General features: G+C 40.3%; 1 protein-coding gene across 1 annotated transcript in view; it reads right to left on the bottom strand.

The window, feature by feature from the left end:
• LOC126298156 (histone-lysine N-methyltransferase 2D-like) overlaps nt 1–22,957 on the bottom strand; it is a 989,658-nt gene that overhangs the window by 99,201 nt on the left and 867,500 nt on the right. The window contains exon 17 of the mRNA XM_049989466.1: nt 7,926–8,065. Within this exon, the coding sequence (XP_049845423.1) occupies nt 7,926–8,065 (140 nt within the window). The remainder of the gene's footprint in view (nt 1–7,925; nt 8,066–22,957) is intronic.

Below are 22,957 nucleotides of genomic sequence, written 5' to 3'. Positions count from 1 at the left end.
CCAATTTCAGTATTATAGCTAAACCACCCCTTCTCCACTTTGTGAGTATCATTACAAAGGTGGATAGATGACTGTGCAGTACGTACATTCAGTGTTAGTTGTCGAACACAAAAATTATCAAAGTGTACGAGACAGCACTCCACATATTTCCAACACCCCAAGCTTAGTGCATAATTTGTGCTGATGACAGTCACAGAGCATTCTCGCGGTCTTAGGGTAAAATTAGATGGTGAAAGACTCTCTTGCACTGCCATTGACCATCCCACCCTGCAGCACCACACCCGATGTAATCTGCATGCGCCCAGAAACAAGCTGCTACATTCCATGTCCCCGCATGAATGGAGCTTACTGAGTGGCTCTGAGCACTATGCGACATAACTTCTGAGGTCATCAGTCGCCTAGAACTTAGAACTACTTAAACCTAACTAACCTAAGGACATAACACATATCCATGCCCGAGGCAGGATTCGAACCTGCGACCGTAGCGGTCGCGCGGTTCCAGGCTGTAGCTCGGCCACCCTGGCCGGCACCTGGAAGGTATTAGTAAGAGAGAATATAAACACACACACTCCTAAGGCTACAACGTTATGTACTTAAAATGGGCTATAATGTTAGATGGCCTGCACTTCCGATCTATCAGTCATATGGAATGTAGTGCTGTTAATATTCCAATGTAAGAGTGCTGTTAATATTCCAATGTAAGAAATATATTCCAAGCGCATGACGTACATCCTTCTTCCAGGTTTCTCTACGGTAAACTACAGTATCGATCAGTAAAACGAGAAAGCTACTTCCTTAAAACACTGGCTATGAGTGATACATGCAAAATATAGCTATCCAGAGATGTACAACGTCCACTGTTCACATCTGATCATGGTTCAGAAATTATAAGATGCATTCATTTTTTCTAGTCGAAGGTTTTGTTAGATCGAATTGCTGAGGCAAATAGCTATGAGAGCGCGAGGGATGTGATTGCAGCATATCTCCGTCTCTCAGCGGTTAACTACAGGTGGGGCGAGCATGTTCTCGGCTTAGGTACTGGGGGTGTGCTCTGGCCATGTCCTAGACCGGATTGAATAACAGTATTCAGGTCATTGTTTAGCTAGAATATTTACAGAGGAGTATCTCCGACGCGACTATAAAGGTCCAGGCTGTGACATGTGGGGTTTCGCGCTCGTGGTGTGTGAGAGAGGCAAAGCCGACGATTACGAATCATCACAGGTGACTTAGGTTAGTGGCTTCGTTTACCACAATTTTCTTGTGTCGGTAGCGAAACACGAACTGACCATCAGAATTCAAACTTGGCTTATTTGTATAAAGAAAATTTAACATACGTTAATGTAGGTCAGTACACGTTAGTGCACGTTAGTAAACGGCAGTACATGTTAGCGAATGATCATGGGTCAGTAAGGGGACGTGGTGGTCGGTAGGGAATTTAACTATTTTATTCAAAGTCCAGGTGGGCGTGGCACTAGCGAAAATTGATTCCAAGTCTAGGTGGACGTGGCGCATTTCCGCACCAGAGAGGTTAATTAATTGATCAATTTAATTATGTAGTCATGCGAACTTTGTTACATTCACTTGCGGAGGTACTAAGCTTTTAGCGTGTCACGTGATAGAACTTTCCAAACACCTCGGGCGGTTGTGTGAGGTAGGTATCGCCAGATTGAAACCTGTTCAGAAAAATAAATTTGGGGTGGAACGTGTCCTTTGTCCGGCATGTGGTCCATCCCGTCCAGCGTTAAGTGCTCGCGGCCGCGCTCCGCCAAAACATGTTTACGTCGGTGGACTCTGCCGCACCGGCGGGGGAGCGCGTGCCGGCCCGGCAGCCACCCGGGAGCAGCCGCGGGCTAACGGCGATCGGGGAAGCGATATGAACTAAGTCCGTCGGAGCGTGGACCTCGTGGCGAGTGCGCAGGATCTCGAGGATGTGTACTAACTCTGTTGGAGAACAAGTGATGACGGTACTGTTTGAAATAAAGACTTCAGTCCTTTTCCCACGAATTCACAAGAGGTGACTTACGTTAGTAAAAGCGCACTTTATTACTATTTGACGCGATTTTCATAGCTTAGGAGCGAAACTTCGTAGGATGAGGTGGACTTCGGTTAGTGCACATGGCCCAACTGGTCTCTTTTTTTTTTTTCGTAGGTGTGACACATTATCGTGTTTGAATTTGAATTTGTGAGAAATTTTTTGTTACGGAAGTAAGGGAATTGGCTTTCTTGCCGCAAAAATCGACCATTTTGAATAAATAATAATAAATTCTAATAAATAATAGTAAATGATAATAATAATAAATAGAAGTAGGGTTTTCCAGAGATTATGGAGTGTGAATTTGAACATGGCGCGATTTTCTATGTTAGTGGAGGGAGGCCAATAATAATAAATGATAATAAATAATGAATGATAATGAATAATAATAAAGACAAGTATGGTTTTGCAGCCATTATCGTTTTGGAATGTGAATTTGGGGTGAATTTCCTCGTGGAGGTAGGCCAATGATAATAAATGAGAATAAATGATAATGCCCGCCCCCCCCCCCCCCCCTCCCACCCATGAACCCTGGACCTTGCCGTCGGTGGGGAGGCTTCCGTGCCTCAGCGATACAGATAGGTGCAACCACAACGGAGGGGTATCTGTTGAGAGGCCAGACAAACGTGTGGTTCCTGAAGAGCAGCAGCAGCCTTTTCAGTAGTCGAAGGGGCAACAGTCCGTATGATTGACTGATCTGGCCTTGTAACATTAACCAAAACGGCCCTGCTGTGCTGGTTTTGCGAACGGCTGAAAGCAAGGGGAAACTACGGCCGTAATTTTTCCCGAGGGCATGCAGCTTTACTGTATGGTTAAATGATGATGGCGTCCTCTTGGGTATAATAGTCCCCCATTCGGATCTCCGGGAGGGGACTACTCGAGAGGATGTCGTTATCAGGAGAAAGCAAACTGGCGTTCTACGGATCGGAACGTGGAATGTCAGATCCCTTAATCGGGCAGGTAGGTTAGAAAATTTAAAAAAGGGAAATGGATAGGTTAAAGTTAGATATAGTGGGGATTAGTGAAGTTCGGTGCCAGGGGGAACAAGACTTCTGGTCAGGTGACTATAGGGTTATAAACACAAAATCAAATAGGGGTAATGCAGGAGTAGGTTTAATAATGAATAGGAAAATAGGAATGCGGGTAAGCTTCTACAAACAGCATAGTGAACTCATTATTTTGGCCAAGATAGATACGAAGCCCACGCCTACTACAGTAGTACAAGTTCATATGCCAACTAGCTCTGCAGATGACGAAGAAATTGAAGAAATGTATGATGAAATAAAAGAAATTATTCAGATAGTGAAGGGAGACACAAATTTAATACTCATGGGTGACTGGAATTCGGTAGTAGGAAAAGGAAGAGAAGGAAACGTAGTAAGTGAATATGGATTGGGGCTAAGAAATGATAGAGGAAGCCACCTGTTAGAATTTTGCACAGAGCACAACTTAATCATAGCTAACACTTGGTTCAAGAATCATAAAAGAAGGCTTTATACATGGAAGAAGCCTGGAGATACTGACAGGTTTCAGATAGATTATCTAATGGTAAGACAGAGATTTAGGAACCATTTAGGTAAGTCATTTCCAGGGGCAAATGTGGACTCTGACCTCAATCTATTGGTTATGACCTGTAGATTAAAACTGAAGAAACTGCAATTTTAGGAGATGGGACCTCGATAAACTGACTAAACCAGAGGTTGTACAGAGTTTCAGGTAGAGCATAAGGGAACAATTGAAAGGAATGGGGCAAAGAAATACAGTAGAAGAAGAATGGGTAGCTTTGGGGGATGAAATAGTGAAGGCAGCAGAGGATGAAGTAGGTAAAAAGACAAGGGCTAATAGAAATCCTTGGGTAACAGAAGATATATTGAATTTAATTGATGAAAGGAGAAAATATAAAAATGCAGTAAATGAAGCAGACAAAAAGGAATACAAACGTATCAAAAATGAGATCTACAGGAAGTGCAAAATGGCTAAGCAGGGATGGCTATAGGACAAATGTAAGGATGTAGAGGCTTATCTCACTAGGGGTAAGAGAGATACTGCCTATAGGAAAATTAAAGAGACCTTTGGAGATAAGAGAACCACTTCCATGAACATCAAGAGCTCAGATGGGAACCCAGTTCTAAGCAAAGATGGGAAAGCAGAAAGGTGGAAGGAGTATATAGAAGGTCTATACAAGGGCGATGTACTTGAGGACAATATTATGGAAATGGAAGAGGATGTATATGAATATGAAATGGGAGATACTATACTGCGTGAAGAGTTTGACAGAGCACTGAAAGACCTGAGTCGAAACAAGGCCTCTGGAGTAGACAACATTCCATTGGAACTGCTGACGGCCTTGGGAGAGCCAGTCCTGAGAAAACTCTACCATCTGGTGAGCAAGCTGTATGAAACAGGCGAAGTACCCTCAGACTTCAAGAAGAATATAATAATTCCAATTCCAAAGAAAGCAGGTGTTGTCAGATGTGAAAATTACCGAACTATCAGTTTAATAAGTCACAGCTGCAAAATACTAACGCAAATTCTTTTCAGAAGAATGGGAAAACTAGTAGAACCCAACCTCGGGGAAGATCAGTTTGGATTCCATAGGAATGTTGGAACACGTGAGGCAATACTGACCCTACGACTCATCTTAAAAGCTAGATTAAGGAAGGGCAAACCTACGTTTCTATCATTTGTAAACTTAGAAAAAGCTTTTGACAATGTTGACTGGAATACTGTCTTTCAAATTCTGAAGGTGGCAGGGGTAAAATACAGGTAGCGAATGGCTATTTACAATTTGTACACAAACCATATGCCAGTCATAAGAGTCGAGGGGCATGAAAGGGAAGCAGTGGTTGGGAAGGGAGTGAGACAGGGCTGAAGCCTATCCCCGATGTTATTCAATCTGTATATTGAGCAAGCAGTGAAGGAAACAAAAGAAAAATTCGGTGTAGGTATTAAAATCCATGGAGAAGAAATAAAAACTTTGAGGTTCACTGATGACATTGTAATTCTGTCAGAGACAGCAAAGGACTTGGAAGAACAGTTGAACGGAATGTATAGTGTCTTGCAAGGAGGATATAAGATCAACATCAACAAAAGCAAAACGAGGATAATGGAATGTAGTCGAATTAAGTTGGGTGATGCTGAGGGAATTAGATTAGGAAATGAGACACTTTAAGTAGTAAAGGAGTTTTGCTATTTGGGGAGCAAAATAACTGATGATGGTCGAAGTAGAGAGGATATAAAACGTAGACTGGCAATGGCAACGAAAGCGTTTCTGAAGAAGAGAAATTTGTTAACATTGAGTATAGATTTAAGTGTCAGGAAGTCATTTCTGAAAGTATTTGTATGGAGTGTAGCCATGTATGGAAGTGAAACATGGACGATAAATAGTTTGGACAAGAGGAGAATAGAAGCTTTCGAAATGTGGTGCTACAGAAGAATGCTGAAGATTAGATGGGTAGGTCACATAACTAATGAGGAAGTATTGAATAGGATTGGGGAGAAGAGAAGTTGTGATACAACTTGACTAGAAGAAGGGATCAGTTGGTAGGACATGTTCTGAGGCATCAAGGGATCACTAATTTAGTATTGAAGGGATGCGTGGAGGGTAAAAATCGTAGAGGGAGACCAAGACATGAATACTCTAAGCAGATCCAGAGGAATGTAGGTTGCGGTAGGTACTGGGAGATGAGGAGGCCTGCACAGGATAGAGCAGCATGGAGAGCTGCATCGAACCTGTCTCAGGGCTGAAGACCACAACATCAACAACAACAAATGATAATGAATGATAATAAATGATAATGAATGTTTATAAATGATAATGAATAATAATAAAGAAAAATAAGGTTTTGCATGCATTATCCTGTTGGAATTTGATTTTTGCAACTATTTTTTCTGGAGGCTTAGGTTAATGGACGTAGCCCAGTTGGTCTATTTTCCCACCAAAATTTAAAATTCCTGCCATTTTTTCTGGAGGTTAGCTTAGTGGACTTAGCACAATTGGTCTTTTTTCCCGCCAAAATCCGCCATCTTGGATGACGTTATAAACTGTTGCCAAGTCTACATGCCGCCATCATGGATGATGTCATCGCCGCCTTTTTGAATACATTTGGCAACAATGGAGAGTACATTTTTTTCGTCTAGTTCAATAAGTGTCACACTCTTACTACCATTACTACCCAATAGAGAGAATCCAAAAATTGGCACCCCTCAGTATGCGTTGAATCACACCTTGGGTTAGGTATCTGGAGAATTGGGGAAGGGCTGGGGAGGGCATAGGATAGAGATGGGGATTTATGGGACGCTATTTCATCTGGTTCATTCAGAGAGCCTTGTCTGACATGGGAAGTGCTACCAATAACTGCGCTATCACTGGCATACGCCTCAGCTTCCTGTGAACAGGCAAGCCTCTCTGCCCTTGAGGACAAAGCTTCTACAAGGTAGTGCTGCACTCATAAAAATGCCATTCCCCTACACACCTTTATCTGTATCATTTTGATGGTTATGTATTAACTTTACTTATGTCAGAGGGGTGGAGGAGGTTGACAAATCTAGGGAAAATGCATGACACCATACAGGGAATCAGGCAGTGGGAGAATGGATGAGGAAGGAGGAGGGGGGAAAAGGAGAAGGAAGCGTTGGGCAGTAGGTGAGGTGCAAATCGGGCAAAAATGCACACTTTGTTCAAGCCCTTGTCCCATTACTCTCCATGACCTTCTCAAGTGCTCTGGAATCACAATTGTGCTATTAAGCATCATTAACTCTATGAGGGCTGACTGATAAATATGGTAAATGTCATCCAGAAAATATAAAATAAATCACCAACCCTGATACAAGAGATTCTTTTATTATGTATATTGAAAGTTTCAAAAGAACAAGACCTAAAGTTGTTGCTTGGCTATGTGATGTGATTAGTGGTATGTGTGTAGTTACTAAACATTTTTACTCAAAGATTTCAGCACCCATGTAGATTGAAACCAAACTTGCTAGACATATGATTTTGTCCCTTAGTAAACAATTGAATATATTCACAATATGCCTCTGGTGCTGCAGTATCACAAAGGAGTGTGCACCAAGTAGCTGATATTTTGGTCAATGAATGTCTTTACATTTGATGAAAAGATAAGGATGGGCTTTTCATTAGAAATGGATATGGAGCATTTCAACATAAAATCTGGTAATGTTGCAGCAGAATTTGCAGCTTATTGGAGAATATTATTCACTGTGAACTAGACTTAACCAGGATCATTACAATGCTAAGCTAACCACTAACTAAAACCAAGGGCAAATGTTAGTTATCAAAGGACGTGAAGGCCATTTTATTTGTTGTGTTCCCAGAATGTTAATCCTGATAGATCACTCAGACAAAGACAGTATCACAGTTGGCATCTATTGGCACTCCAGGATGTGCCCTTTAACAAGAATAGCATGCCAAGCAAAACAGCAACAGTCATAAGGCTGAATGTACACAATTTTGTATTTGAACTCAGTCCTCATTCACCTTGATCTATTGAATTAGTTTCAAATGTTTCTTCTTATATCCTAAGTTAAAATTTTCTGTATATTATTGTATGCCCATAGAGGGCTGCTCCAACACAGCCAAAATGTGGGCTATTCTAGTATTTTACTAGTTTAAGTATATAGTAAGATTTAGTACACCCAGTAGGATTTTGATGAAACTGACACTGCCTATGGAAGCCTGGACATTTGTATGTATGACACTCATATCAGCAAACTCCATCAATACTTATTTTATCATTATGAGCAGTTACATACATCATCCATAGACTCCTTAGAAAATTCATAAGGATAGCTGCACATAAATTATCAATTATTAGCCAGATTAACTTATAATTGATATTGTATATTTTTGTAAGCATATTTTTTTAAATTTTACCTTTTCAATGGTTCAAATTTTTCTCGGAGCCTTGTATCCCGATCCTTATCAGGAGTGGTCAGCAGTCTCCTGCGCTCAGCAGCAGCAAATTTAATTTCATCTCTCAGTTGCTCTTTAAGGCTTCGCATATAACTTGGCAGCTGAAATAAAGTACCATACACATAATCTCTAGAAGATAACAAATGATGATCAAAATTATTGGAATACATTTGCTCGTTCCCACACATATTGTGTTTGTTTGTTTATTTAGTCATTGTCACAGTATAGATCTATGAACACAGCAGTTGAGAGTCCTACATTTCACCATCACATATAATGTTCAAAAATTGACCAATGTTTACCATCATGACACTGACATAGACTAAAAATCTTAACATTAACAACAACAGAAACTGAAAAACATCTACAAGTAGACTGCTAATTTTTATATGAAATAGAGATGGAGGGAAAAGCTTTCTGGTGAAAATATTATAAGATGATTAGTTAACAGCTCTTCTGCTGAAAATTAAGTTAAGGAACTACAAGACCAGATTAGTAAAAGTCATCTATGGAGTGTTCTCATAACAAGTTTTGCTGTACCAAAAGCTAGGCATGTGCACGTGGCCCACAGATGCCAGGGTAGTTCTTTAATATTCTGGGTGACTGACTATTAAAGGCAGAAATGAAAAATCCAAATAGAGGACAATTAAATAAGCAAATAATCCCAATAAACATTGGCCTGGAAACCAAAGGTTTCCCTGATACAATGTGGGCCAACAAACAAGTGCAGTCATGCCAATGTTGCAACACTGTTAATATTTAAATTCTGTCTTTACTTCGAAACACAGTGAGTGAGGTATAAATTACGAAGTGAAAAACTTCCATCATTCAATTTTATCATTGTTCCAGATACCTAAGTAGTGTTAAATATTATTTTGATAAGTGTATCAGTTGTGATTTGCCAATACCGTGGCCTCCCAGGTCCCTCAACTTGAACCCACTGGACTGTTGTAGGTCAGGATGTTGAAATATTTGGTGTATTTCAGCCCTGTTGATAGTGTCAATAAACTCTGGTAATACATTGTGCACCCTTATTTATGCTCTCAGAACATGCCTGGTATTTTTTAACATTTATGGATATTAGTGAGGAGACATGCTGAAGCCTGCCTTCACATGAATCGTGGTTTTTAATTTGTTAGTCATTAAGCATATATTTTCAGTTTGGGTTCTTGAGGACTCTGTTATAAGGTATGCATGTACTCAGTCATAATCCACTGTATTGGAGAAGTATTGGTTTCGACATACGTGTATCAAAATTATTTACTTGCTTCCTTCCCCTCTACTTACCCCTTTTATTTGTACCTCTAATAGTATAGACACAATAAATGTTGTAGGAAAGTTCCTGTAGAATGTATATACCGTTGGCTTACAAGGGATCACACACCAAAAATTAGAAGTATTGAGTTGTCAACAGGCACACACAAAAGAAAGAAAACCTGGTAGCTTCCAGAGTAAAATACACAGACAGACAGACAGACAGACACACACACACACACACACACACACACACACACACACACACACACACACACACACATTCTTCTGTATTTTACTCTAGCTTGTCAAATGATAACCCCAAAAGCTACCAAGCTTTCTTTTTTGTGTGTTTGCCTATCAACAATGAAGTAGTTCTGCTTTTTGGTGAGTGGTCTCCTTTAATACACTGTTATTTACGTAGTACAGATCCTGAACCTTATGAAATGTGATCATGCCTTTTCCAATATAGACTATGACTAAAGCAGTTAATAAGCTGGAAAGCAGTGAGTCCTTGATATTACAGTCAAAGTACAGTAACAGGCATAGAAAATGTCTGTTACAAATATGATCAGTCTGCCTCACGCCAGAGCCAATTTGTTTTAGTAGTGCACTAGTACTATACCATAATATCTTCAAATTTTCCACCAACAGTCATATTGCATCAGACAAACCCTGTAGTTATTAACACTGCATTATGTCAGTTTTTCAGTTTCTCCTTGGCACCATAGTTCTGGGTTTATACTGACGCTATTCATGTACATCATCTGGAACACAAACTATTTGTGGGGAGATGGTTTGTGAGGGATCTCTCTGTGCCTTCTTCGAAAGTGTCACACAGTTCTGTGGTATTCTGAGAGCCATAATTCTTAAGTGGTAGTTACTGGTTTGTATTATTAACAGATGGAAACCACTATGAGAAATGTATTCAGTATCTTATGTGACATGATGCCCATGTTTTGATTACAGCGTTACAGTACATGGTAACTTATAGACACCATCTCTTGGTAACATGCTTTTCTACCACAAAGTATTGATACCCTATGACTACAACATCAGTGAGTCACTTTTGTAATTGGCCAGCTCATACAGTTACCTGGGCATAATACTTTGTTGGTATATGAAATGGAATGATCACATAGACTCAGTTGTGGGTAAAGCAGGTGGTAGACTTCAGTTTATTGGTAGAATACTAAGGAAGTGCAATCATTTTGCAAAGGAGATTGTTTACAAATCACTCACTGGTTATAGAATATTGCTGAAGTGTGTGGAACCCATACTAGATAGGACTAACAGGGGATGCTGAATGTATGTAGAGAAGGGCAGTACGAATGGTAACAGTTTTTTTTTTTTTATCTGTGGGAGAGTGTCAGAGATACTGAAGAAACTGAAGTGTAAGGCTCTTCAAGATAGATGTAAACTATCCTGAAAAAGTCTGTTAACACAGTTACAAGAATCAGCTTTAAATGATGGCTCTAGGAATATAATACAATGCTCTTCGTATCACTCATGAAGGGATTGTGAAGATAAGATTTGAAAAATTACTGCATGCACAGAGACATTCAAACAATCATTGTTCCCATGCTCCATATGTGAATGGAACGAGAAGAAACTCTGATGACTGGTAAAATAGGACACACCCTCTGCCATGCAACTCATGCTGGTTTGCACAATATAGATGTAGACGTAGATGTAGATGTAGATATGTACATGAATTATACTGAATCAGTGTACAGAGCAGAATAGTGTTTACTATTTTTTAGGTTTGCACAGTATGCTTTATTGGACTATATGGAATCCAATTCTGACTGAACAAATGGTGATTTGAAGAAATGTCACTGAGCACCTCATATTCTATTGAGTAAAGTATTTCTATGTTGTGAGAATATCATTAAGAAACATGAAAAAAATTACAGAAACAAATAATTTAAATACATCTCAGGTGTTCATTAACTAATTCAAACTGTAAAACAAATATCAGCTTCTATTTCACTGACTAATATACATGTTATCTGCAGTAATCTAACTAGCACACTCTCTGCTTTCTGATAGTAGTATATGTATCCAGGCAGCACTTATTGCTATATCAAGTACACGCCTAATTTATTTATGGCAGCCAAATCAGTATATTATTGTGTGTTTTGGACTAGTATTATCCTAGTCTATATGAAGTATCATGAGCAAAAATGATTCACTCCATAATAGTTGTGCCAACGGTGAAGCAGGGTAGTGAGTGATACACTTGCTTGTACTAGCATCTCTGCTGTATGAAAATCAGATACAATAATCAACAAATGAGAACCTGATAGTTTTATGATCAAAGGATATGTTGATATATAAAGATATACAAGGGGAGTTCAATAAGAAATGCAACACTTTTTTTCTCAGCCATTTTCAGTTGAAAAAACTGCAGAATTTGTTGTGGGATGTGATGGAATATTCCCCCTTCAGCCTTTACCATTTCATGAAATTCCAATAGGTGGTAATGATATTCATAGGCATCTGTATCAGAGGTATGTTCAAAGCAGAGAGCTGTCATTGAGTTTCTTTTGGCAAAAAACCAGACCATCACAGATATCAATGGATGACTGCAGAATGTCTATGGAGACATGGCAGTTCACAAAAGCATGGTGATCTATTCAGCAAGATATCTACCATCATTGTAACAAGAGTGCACAAACCTTTCTGATATCTCACATGCCTGCTGCACACTGCTGTGACTCCTGCTGTGTTGAAATGGGTGCACAGTCACACTTGGAGTGACTAAAGGATCACAATCAAATACCCTGCTGCCCAACTAGACATACCTGTTGGTAGTGCTGACACACTTGCCCACCAGTTGGAGTACTCAAAGGTGTGTGCCTGCTGGGTTTCTCACTGCCTAACATAAGACCATAAAGAGCAACAAAGGAACAGAACTGTTTGCATGTTAGGAGGCTGACAATTTTTTGTCAAACATCATAACAGGTAATGAAATGTGGGTTCATAACTTTGAACCAGAAACAAAAAGGCAATCCAAGGAGTGGCACAACGTCACCTCTCCTCTGAAGAAACCATTCAGAGGTACACCCTCAGCCAGTATAGTCATGGCAACAGCTTTCTGGGACTCTGTAGGGGTTATTCTGTTTGATGTCCTTCCTCATGGTGCAATGATCAACTCAGAAGTGTATTGTGTTACCCTCAAGAAACTGAAGAAACAACTTCAGCATGACTGTCACCACAAAAATACAAATGAACTCCTCCTTTTCCACGACAACACATAGCCACAGACAAGTCTGCACACCTGAGTGGAGTTCACAGAACTTCATTGGAATGTTCTTCCTCATCCAACCTACAGCCTGGATCTCACACCTTCCAACTTCCATCTGTTTTGCCGAATGAAGGATGCACTCCATGGGAAGCAGTACATGGATGATGGAGAGGCTACTGATGCACCAAGACATTGGCTCCAATATTGACTAGTAGACTGGTAGCAGTCGGGCGGACAGGTCCGACTACTAAGGTGGCATTGAATGAAGATCATGTTGAAAAATAGGATTTTGTAACCAAAAGAGTGAGGAATGATATGATATATTGGATTCATGAATTCAAACAACCTGCTCTCAGAAAAAATGCATTGCATTGCTTATTGAACAACCTTTGTATACTGATCTTCCAGAACATTATGACTACCTACATAATAACCAGTGTGTTTGCCTTTGGCAAGGATAAGGGGTGGCAACTCATCATGGCATGGGAGCAATGAGGCCTTGGTAGGTCACTGGAGGAAGTTGGTACCACACCTGCACACACAAGTCACCTTATACCAGTACATTCTGGGGGGGAGGAGGGGGGGGGGGGTGATGAGTTCTGGTGCCACATTCAATCACATCCCAGATATGTTTGATCAAGTTCAGATGTGGTGAGTTTGGGAGCTGGCACATCAATTGGAGCTCACCACTGTGTCCTCAAACCACTCCGTCACACTCCTGGCCTTGTGGCATGATGTATTATCTTGTTAAAAAATGTCACTGCCATCGGGAAACATGATTGTCATGAAGGGGTGTATGTGGTCTGCAACCAGTGAACATACTCCTTGGCCATCATGGTGCCTTCCACTGGATCCATGGATGTCCATGTGAATGTCCTCCAGCTCTGTCACACAGTATAGCTTTCCATGAACTGGTCACATGGAAATGACAGATTTGTGCCCTCCCACTGGCCTGATGAAGAAGGTATCGGCATCCATCAGACCATGCAGTGCTCTGCCACTGCTGCAGTGTCCACTGTCAATGATCACATGCCCATTTCAGTTGTAGTTGCCAAAGTCATAGTATTAATGTTGGCACATTGATGGATTGTTGGCCATGGATGCCCTTTGTTAGGAATGTTCAGTGCATGGGTGTCCAGACTCACTTGTATCCTGCCCAGCATTAAAGTCTAATGTTAGCTGCACCACAGTTTGCAACCTGTCCTGATTTATAAGTCTGCCCAGCCTATGATGTCCTACATATGTAATGAGGAGTGGCCACTCAACCCCATGATGTCTGGATGCTGTTTCACCTTGGTTTCATCATGTGTTGAAGACACTCACTACAGCACTCCCCAAACACTCTACAAGTCATGCAGTTTCCCAAATGCTTGAGCTGAACCTCCGGGCCATCACAATATGGCCTTGATCAAACACAGATAGATTTCATGCCTTCCCCATTCTACATACAGACAGCATGCTCTCTGATACTGCATGCACCATGCACATGTCTGACTAGCAGGCATTCATCACCAGATGATGCTGCTACCACCTAGACAGATTTATATCAATAGTAGTTCAGTATAAACTCTTTGAAGAAAGAGTAAGAAATAATTACACTCTGTAATTAAGTGCAACATATCATGTTTGAACACTTTACTTCACTTGGCATACACAGTTCATTTATAATACCAACACCAGCAAACAACAAATGAACAAGGTAGTGGCAATGGATGAACATCACCTAGGTGGTCTGTGATTGATCCACTGAAGCCTGTCAGGCTGCCTCAAGTATATGGGTCCAAATATATAGGATGGTCCATTGATAGTGACTGGGCAAAATATTTCATGAAGTAAGCATCAAACGAAAAAACTACAAAGACCAAAACTCATCTAGCTCGAAGGGGGAAACCAGATAGCGCTACAATTGTCCTGCTAGATGGTGCTGCCATAGGTCAAACGCATATCAAATGCGTTTTTTTAAAATAGGAACCCCCATTTTTCATTACACATTCATGTAGTATGTAAAGAAATATGACTGTTTTAGTTGGAGCAGTTTTTACGCTTTGTGATAGATGCCACTGTAATAATCACAAACCTATAAGTATGTTGTATCATGTAACATTCCACCAGTGCAGATGGTATTTTCTTCACGATACATTACCCGTGTTGAAATGGACCGATTACCAATTGCGGAGAAGGTCGATATCGTGTTGATGTATGGCTATTGTGATCAAAATGCCCAACAGGCATGTGCTATGTATGCTACTCGGTATCCTGGATGCCATCATCCAAGTGTCTGGACTGTTCGCTGGATAGTTACGTTATTTAAGGAAACAGGAAGTGTAAAGCCACATGTGAAACGTCAACCATGACCTGCAACAAATGATGATGCCCAAGTAGGTGTTTTAGCTGCTGTCACAGCTGATCCGCACATCAGTAGCAGACAAATTGCGCGAGAACTAGGAATCTCAAAAATGTCGCTGTTGAGAATGCGACATCAACATTGATTGCACCCGTACCATATTTCTATGCACCAGTAATTGCATGGCAATGACTTTGAATGTTGTGTACAGTTCTGCCACTGGGCACAAGAGAAATTACGCAAGAATGACAGATTTTTTTCATGCTTTCTATTTAGTGATGAAGCATCATTCACCAACAGCGGTGACATAAACCAGCATAATATGCACTATTGGGCAATGGAAAATCCACAATGGCTGCAAAAAGTGGAACATCAGCGACCTTGGCTGGTTAATGTATAGTGCAGTATTATGGGAGGAAGTATAATTGGCCCCCATTTTATCGATGGCAATCTAAATGGTGCAATGTATGCCGATTTCCTACGTAATGTTCTACTGATGTTACAACAAGATGTTTCACAGCATGACAGAGTGGCGATGTACTTCCAACATGATGGATGTCTGGCACATAGCTCACATGCGGTTGAAGCGGTTTTGAATAGCATATTTCGTGACAGGTGGATTGGTCATCGAAGCACCATACCATGGCCCGCACGTTCACCGGATCTGACATCCCTGAATTTATTTCTGTGGGGAAAGTTGAAGAATATTTGCTATCGTGATCCACTGACAATGCCTGACAACATGTGTCAGCACATTGTCAATGCATTTGCAAACATTACGGAAGGCGAACTACACACTGTTGTGAGGAATGTCGTTACACGTATTGCCAAATGCATTGAGGTTGACGGACATCATTTTGAGCATTTATTGCATTAATGTGGTATTTACAGGTAATCATGCTGTAACAGCATGCATTCTCAGAAATGATACGTTCACAAAGGTACATGTATCACATTGGAACAACCGAAATAAACTGTTCAAATGTACCTACATTCTGTATTTTAATTTAAAAAACCTACCTGTTACCAATTATTCATGTAAAATTGTGAGCCACGTGTTTGTGACTATTACAGTGCCACATATCACAAAACTAAAAAAAAAGTGGTCCAACTAAAACATTCATATTTCTTTACATACTACAGGAATATGTAATAAAAAACGGGGGTCCCATTTTAAAAAAATGCAGTTGATATCTGTTTGACCTATGGCAGCGCCATCTAGCAGTTCAACCATAGCACCATCTGGTTTCCCCCTTCAAGCTAGACAAGTTTTGTTCTTTGTAGTTCTTCCGTTTGACACTTATTTCATCAGATATTTGGCCCTGTTGTGATCAATGGACCACTATATATATGGGAGGGGTAGGTGCTAGAGGGACAGCATGGAAAAAGGATAGGAGTATAGAAGCAGAAAAAGATCATTCATATGATTATGGGTGGATAGCTGGATGCTACATTCAGAGATACTTGGGAGAGGAGTGTGGAGTAAAGACAGAGGGAAGTTGCTGATAAAACTGTGTGAATGGTGGTTAGGGATAGACTTAGGACAAGAATTAGCAGAGACTAAAGTTAGGTAGTTATGTGGTTGTAGAATGTGTTGGAAGCACAGTTACTATCAATCCAGCTGACATAGGCTTTTATTTTGGGGACATATTGGAAAGTTATGTAAAGAGCAACTCTTGAAGTAACTATTGAATCAACCATGTGCTGAGCAGTATGGTTTCATTGTGTGGTGAAGCTTATACCTGCCCACCCTTTGATAGTGACCATTCATTAAGGCTGTCTGCTGGTTGATGGTTATGCCCATATACAGAGCTTAACAGTAGCTGCAGGAGAGTAATTACGTGATATGTACCCGTGGTCTAGGGATAGCCGGCATGGTAGCTCAGTGTGTCAGAGGGTTAGCAGCCCTCTGTAATAAAAAGAACTGAGCTAATCGATCAAAAACGAACTTAAACGGATGTCTTATGACGTCCACCCTGAACAGATGTTAAAAAAAAAAAAAAAAAGGGGGGTAGCGTCTTTGATTCATAATCAAAACGTCTTTGGTCCCGGGTTCGATCCCCACCACTGCCTAAATTTTGATAAATAATGAGCATTGGCGGCCGAAGATTTCCGGCATAAGAAGTCCGTCTCATTCTGCCAAATAGGGCGGAGGAGCGGGTAGAGGTTCAGGGCACTCTCTTGTCCTAGGGGTGGGAAATTGCCCCTAAAGGCGGAAGAATCAGCAATGATCAACGACATGAGGATGCAGAAGGCAATGGAAACCACTCCATTAAAGACACGTAACATGTATCCGCAGGACATGTGGCCTGTAGTTGAAGAAGTGTCATGATGATATCTCCATTGGCAAATATTCCGGAATAGTCCCCCATTCGGATGTCCGGGAGGGGACTGCCAAGGGGGAAGTTACCATGAGAAAAAGATTGAATAATCAATGAAAGGATAATGTTCTATGAGTCGGGGCATGGAATGTCAGAAGCTTGAACATCGTAGGGAAACTAGAAAATCTGAAAAGGAAAATGCAAAGGCTCAATCTAGATATAGTAGGGGTCAGTGAAGAGAAGTGGAAGGAAGACAATGATTTCTGGTCAGATGAGTATCGGGTAATATCAACAGCAGCAGAAAATGGTATAACATGTGTAGGATTCGTTATGAATAGGAAGGTAGGGCAGAGGGTGTGTTACTGTGAACAGTTCAGTGACAGGGTTGTTCTAATCAGAATCGACAGCAGACCAACACCGACAACGATAGTTCAGGTATACATGCCGACGTCGCAAGCTGAAAATGAACAGATAGAGAAAGTGTATGAGGATTTTGAAAGGGTAATGCAGTATGTAAAGGGGGACGAAAATCTAATAATCATGGGCGACTGGAATGCAGTTGTAGGGGAAGGAGTAGAAGAAAAGGTTACAGGAGAATATGGGCTTGGGGCAAGGAGTGAAAGAGGAGAAAGACTAATTGAGTTCTGTAACAAGTTTCAGCTAGTAATAGCGAATACCCTGCTCAAGAATCACAAGAGGAGGAGGTATACTTGGAAAAGGCCAGGAGATATGGAAAGATTTCAATTAGATTATATCATGGTCAGACAGAGATTCCGAAATCAGATACTGGATTGTAAGGCGTACCCAGGAACAGATATTGACTGAGATCACAATATAGTAGTAATGAAGAGTAGGCTGAAGTTCAAGACATTAGTCAGGAAAAATCAATATGCAAAGAAGTGGGATACGGAAGTTCTAAGGAATGACGAGATACCTTTGAAGTTCTCTAATGCTCTAGATACAGCAATAAGGAATAGCGCAGTAGGCAACTCAGTTGAAGAGGAATGGACATCTATAAAAAGGGTCATGACAGAAATTGGGAAGGAAAACATAGGTACAAAGAAGGTAGCTGTGAAGAAACCATGGGTCACAGAAGAAATACTTCAGTTGATTGATGAAAGGAGGGAGTACAAACATGTTCCGGGAAAATCAGGAATACAGAAATACAAGTCGCTGAGGAATGAAATAAATAGGAAGTGCAGGGAAGCTAAGACGAAATGGCTGCAGGAAAAATGTGAAGACATCGAAAAAGATATGATTGTCGGAAGGACAGACTCAGCATACAGGAAACTCAAAACAACCTTTGGTGACATTAAAAGCAACGGTGGTAACAGTAAGAGGGCAACGGGAATTCCACTGTTAAATGCAGAGGAGAGAGCAGATAGGTGGAAAGAATACATTGAAAGCCTCTATTAGGGTAAAGATTTGTCTGATGTGATAGAAGAAGAAACAGGAGTCGATTTAGAAGAGATAGGGGATCCAGTATTAGAATTGGAATTTAAAATAGCTTTGGAGGACTTACGGTCAAATAAGGCAGAAGGGATAGATAATATTCCATCAGAATTTCTAAAATCATTAGGGGAAGTGGCAACAAAACGACTATTCATATTGGTGTGTAGAATATATGAGTCTGGAGAGATACCATCTGACTTTTGGAAAAGCATCATCCACACAATTCCGAAGACGGCAAGAGTTGACAAGTGCGAGAATTATCACACAATCAGCTTAACAGCTCATGCATCGAAGCTGCTTACAAGAATAATATACAGAAGAATGGAAAAGAAAATTGAGAATGCGCTAGGTGACGATCAGTTTGGCTTTAGGAAAATTAAAGGCATGAGAGAGGAAATTCTGACATTATGGCTAATAATGGAAGCAAGGCTGAAGAAAAATCAAGACACGTTCATAGGATTTGTTGACCTGGAAAAAGTGTTCAACAATATAAAATGGTGCAAGCTGTTAGAGATTCTGAAAAAAGTAGGGATAAGCTAAAGGGAGAGACGGGTCATATACAATATGTACAACAACCAAGAGGGAATAATAAGAGTGGACGATCAAGAACGAAGTGCTCGTATTAAGAAGGGTGTAAGACAAGGCTGTGGCCTTTCGCCCCTACTCTTCAATCTGTACATCGAGGAAGCAATGATGGAAATAAAAGAAAGGTTCAGGAGTGGAATTAAAATACAAGGTGAAAGGATATGAATGATATGATTTGCTGATGACATTGCTATCCTGAGTGAAAGTGAAGAAGAATTAAATGATCTGCAGAATGGAATGAACAGTCTAATGAGTACACAGTATGGTTTGAGAGTAAATCAGAGAAAGGCGAAGGTAATGAGAAGTAGTAGAAATGAGAACAGTGAGAAACTTAACATCAGGATTGATGGTCACGAAGTCAATGAAGTTAAGGAATTCTGCTACCTAGGCAGTAAAATAACCAATGATGGATGGAGCAAGGAGGACATCAAAACCAGACTTGCTGTGGCAAAAAAGGCATTTCTGGCCAAGAGAAGTCTACTAATATCAAATACCAGCCTTAATTTGAGGAAGAAATTTCTGAGGATGTACATCTGGAGTACAGAACTCTATGGTAGTGAAACATGGACTGTGGGAAAACCAGAACAGAAGAGAATCGAAGCATATGAGATGTGGTGCTATAAACAAATGTTGAAAATTAGGTGGTCTGATAAGGTAAGGAATGATGAAGCTCTATGCATAATCGGAGAGGAAATGAATATGTGGAAAACACTGATAAGGAGAAGGGACAGGATGATAGGACATCTTCTAAGACATGAGGGAATGACTTCCATGGTACTAGAGGGAGCTGTAAAGGGCAAAAACTGTAGAGGAAGACAGAGATTGGAATACATCAAGCAAATAATTGAGGACGTAGGTTGCAAGTGCTACTCTGAGATGAAGAGGTTAGCACAGGGGAGGAATTTGTGGCGGGCCGCATCAAACCAGTCAGTAGACTGATGACCCAAAAAAAATGGTTGTCTTCACTAGGGCTTCTGCCCATGCTGGGGCAGGACAGGACTGGGTGGATGTGTAGGAGAAATACAGTATTCACCTGCATCTCTCACTAGGATAAAACCAATTTAGTAAAAGGGATGGTGCATGAGGATTGAAGGTTGGAGGGGTATCAGAATGCCAGTTTGATAGAACTGGGAACAAAACTGGAGAGCATATTTCTAAATCTGTGGCACTATGAGGTGTAACTGTAACTTTCACAAAGATGAGGTTCAGTATTTCCTGACCTGGAATGTTGTGAGTCAGATGTTTGTTTTTGGCAGTGTCTCTTTGGAAATAAATCATTCCTCATCCTCATTGTTTTCTCAATATTCTTTCTCTCTCTCAATTTACCTTTGACCTATCTCATCTTCCATTCATCCCAATTTTAAAAAAATAACCATCTGTGCCTGAATCTTGTAATTTTTATCACAGGCAATATATACACACTCTTTTCTACTGGTTTCCCTCTCTTTCCATATCTCTTACATTTCCTTTCCCTTAGCCACTCCGTACATTAGAGAAAAGACCTGAGTTTTAAAATGTGAGCCACAATATTATATTTTCCATTTAAGTGCCTATCAGCTGCTCAATTTCTGTAGTATGCAATGTGTCATTGTGTTTACTCATACTATTGTTTGTATTCCATTCAGAATTTTCCATTGTTATAAATATAAGAGTCAAGGTGGTTTAATTTTAATTAGTTTGTTGCATATTTTGGGCTTTGTATTATTGTGAATTTATAGTATTGTGAAACATGTTAATTTGTTGTAGAGCCAATATACCATACATATCACTCAACTGCTTATGTGGCTATATAGTGGTTGCTTCAATGGTTCACTGGTGTCATATCAGACAGTATTGTGTAAACAGCACAGTATTTCCATGAGACAGCTGTTCATCATCTTCAGGTGCTACTGGCACATGGCTGTTGTGGCTTACCAGTTTATGTGCTGGCTTGGTAGAAAATGTGAGGCACCAAGTCTTGGGTCCATAATGTCACTGTAGGTAGAAAAGCAATCCTCATGGAGTACTCTGCTTCTTCTGGCTGCTTCTAAGGTTTGGTCAAATGCATTTTGAACATGCTTACCAGAGTTCCTATTCTGCACAAACACAGAGTAGAGAATGAACACTCACCAGATGATATGCAGATAGGACTATCAGACCATGTGCACATTAAAGACCCTTTTACTGTGAAAATTTTATTAGTAAACTGTTGACATATTTATAACAAAGTTTTCAGATTTACAGCCCTCAAGGAAAACTCGTGCTCAAATTATTCTTGGGAACAAAAGCTGGCAAAACCTGAAGTAGAAAGCTCTGAATATTTAGTGGGTCATGGTACGTTTATCAGAAAGACTGATTAAGATGCCATAGGAGGTAGAGCGTTCCCATAACAAGACAAAAATATTCTCTCTACTGAGGTTGAAATTGAGAGTAACAGTGAAGTTATCTGGTCATGTATAGCAGGCCTAGCTGAAAACAAATTAATTGTTGGATGTTTTTACTGGTCACCTAATTCAGCTGCGACAGTTCTAGAGTCATTCAAACAAAGTATAAGGTCAGTAGTCCATAACTACCCAAATCATACACTACTAATTGGAGGCAACTTTAACCTGTTAAGTATAGACTGGGACATCTGTGGATTTGTTGCAGTTGGTACAGACAGATAGTCCTGCAAAGTACTTTTGAACACCTTTCTGGAAACTGTCTTTAGCATCTAGTTCAGCAACTCCAACACAATTGGAATATCTTACACCTTGTAGCTATAAACAGGTCAGACCTTATCAATGGTGTCATTATAGACACAGAGATTGGTGATCATGATGTCATATCAGTGAGTGTAGTTACAAAAGTCAATAAATCAGTTAAGAAGGCTAGGAGAGTGTTTCTGCTAGAAACAGCAGATAAGCAGTTGTTTGTATCTCACTTAGCCAATGAACTGCAATCACTTAGTTCCAATGTAAAGGACATAGGGGAATTACATACAAACTTAGGCAGAGTATGTGTGTAGTAAGTGGATTAAGGATGGAAAACACCCATATGCCTTAGCAACAAAATCTGGAAAATTCTGAGTAAGTAAAGGCTGTTGTACTCTCTGTTCCGAAGAGAATGTTCAAATGATGACAGGCAAAGGTTAGCAGAAGTCTGTGCATCTATGAAAAGATCTTTGTGTGAAGCATTCAACAAATATCACCTTCATACCTTAGAAAAAGATCTGACTGAGAAGGTGGGAAAACTTTGGTCCTATGTAAAATGACTGAGTGTAAGGCTTCCATCCACTCACTTGTTGACCAGTTTGGTGTGACAGTTGAAGATAACAAAACGAAAGCTGAAGTTTTAAATTCCATACTTAAAAAATTGGTCATGCATGAGAATCATACAAATGTACCATTGTTTGACCAATGCACAGAGTCCCTTGTGGCCAACATAGTAATAAGCATCCCTGGCATAGACTGAAGAGTTGAAAACAAATAAGTCCCCTGGTCCCAATGGATTCCAAATTTCGTTGTAAAAAGAGTACTGTATGGCATTGCCCCTTACTGAGATTGCATTTATCGTGTATCTCTCAGCCAGTAAAAAGTCCCAAGCAATTGAAAAACCCCAGGTGACTCCTGTATATAAGAAAAGTAAAACAATTGACCTGCAAACAAACTAATTTCCTTAACATCAGTTTATTAAGGAAACCCAAAGTGGAAAGCTCTGAGATATTAAGCGAGTAGTGTAACATATATCGCAAAGACAGATAGGGGCTATAGCAGGGGGAGTGTTCATTGTAGTTGCCAAAAATATTGTCTCTACTGAGGACAAAGTT

This window comes from Schistocerca gregaria, chromosome X (assembly GCF_023897955.1).
Source record: "Schistocerca gregaria isolate iqSchGreg1 chromosome X, iqSchGreg1.2, whole genome shotgun sequence".
Lineage (NCBI taxonomy): Eukaryota > Metazoa > Arthropoda > Insecta > Orthoptera > Acrididae > Schistocerca > Schistocerca gregaria.
Note: the sequence above shows the minus strand (reverse complement) of the source record. Positions and strands in the feature narration are given on the sequence as shown.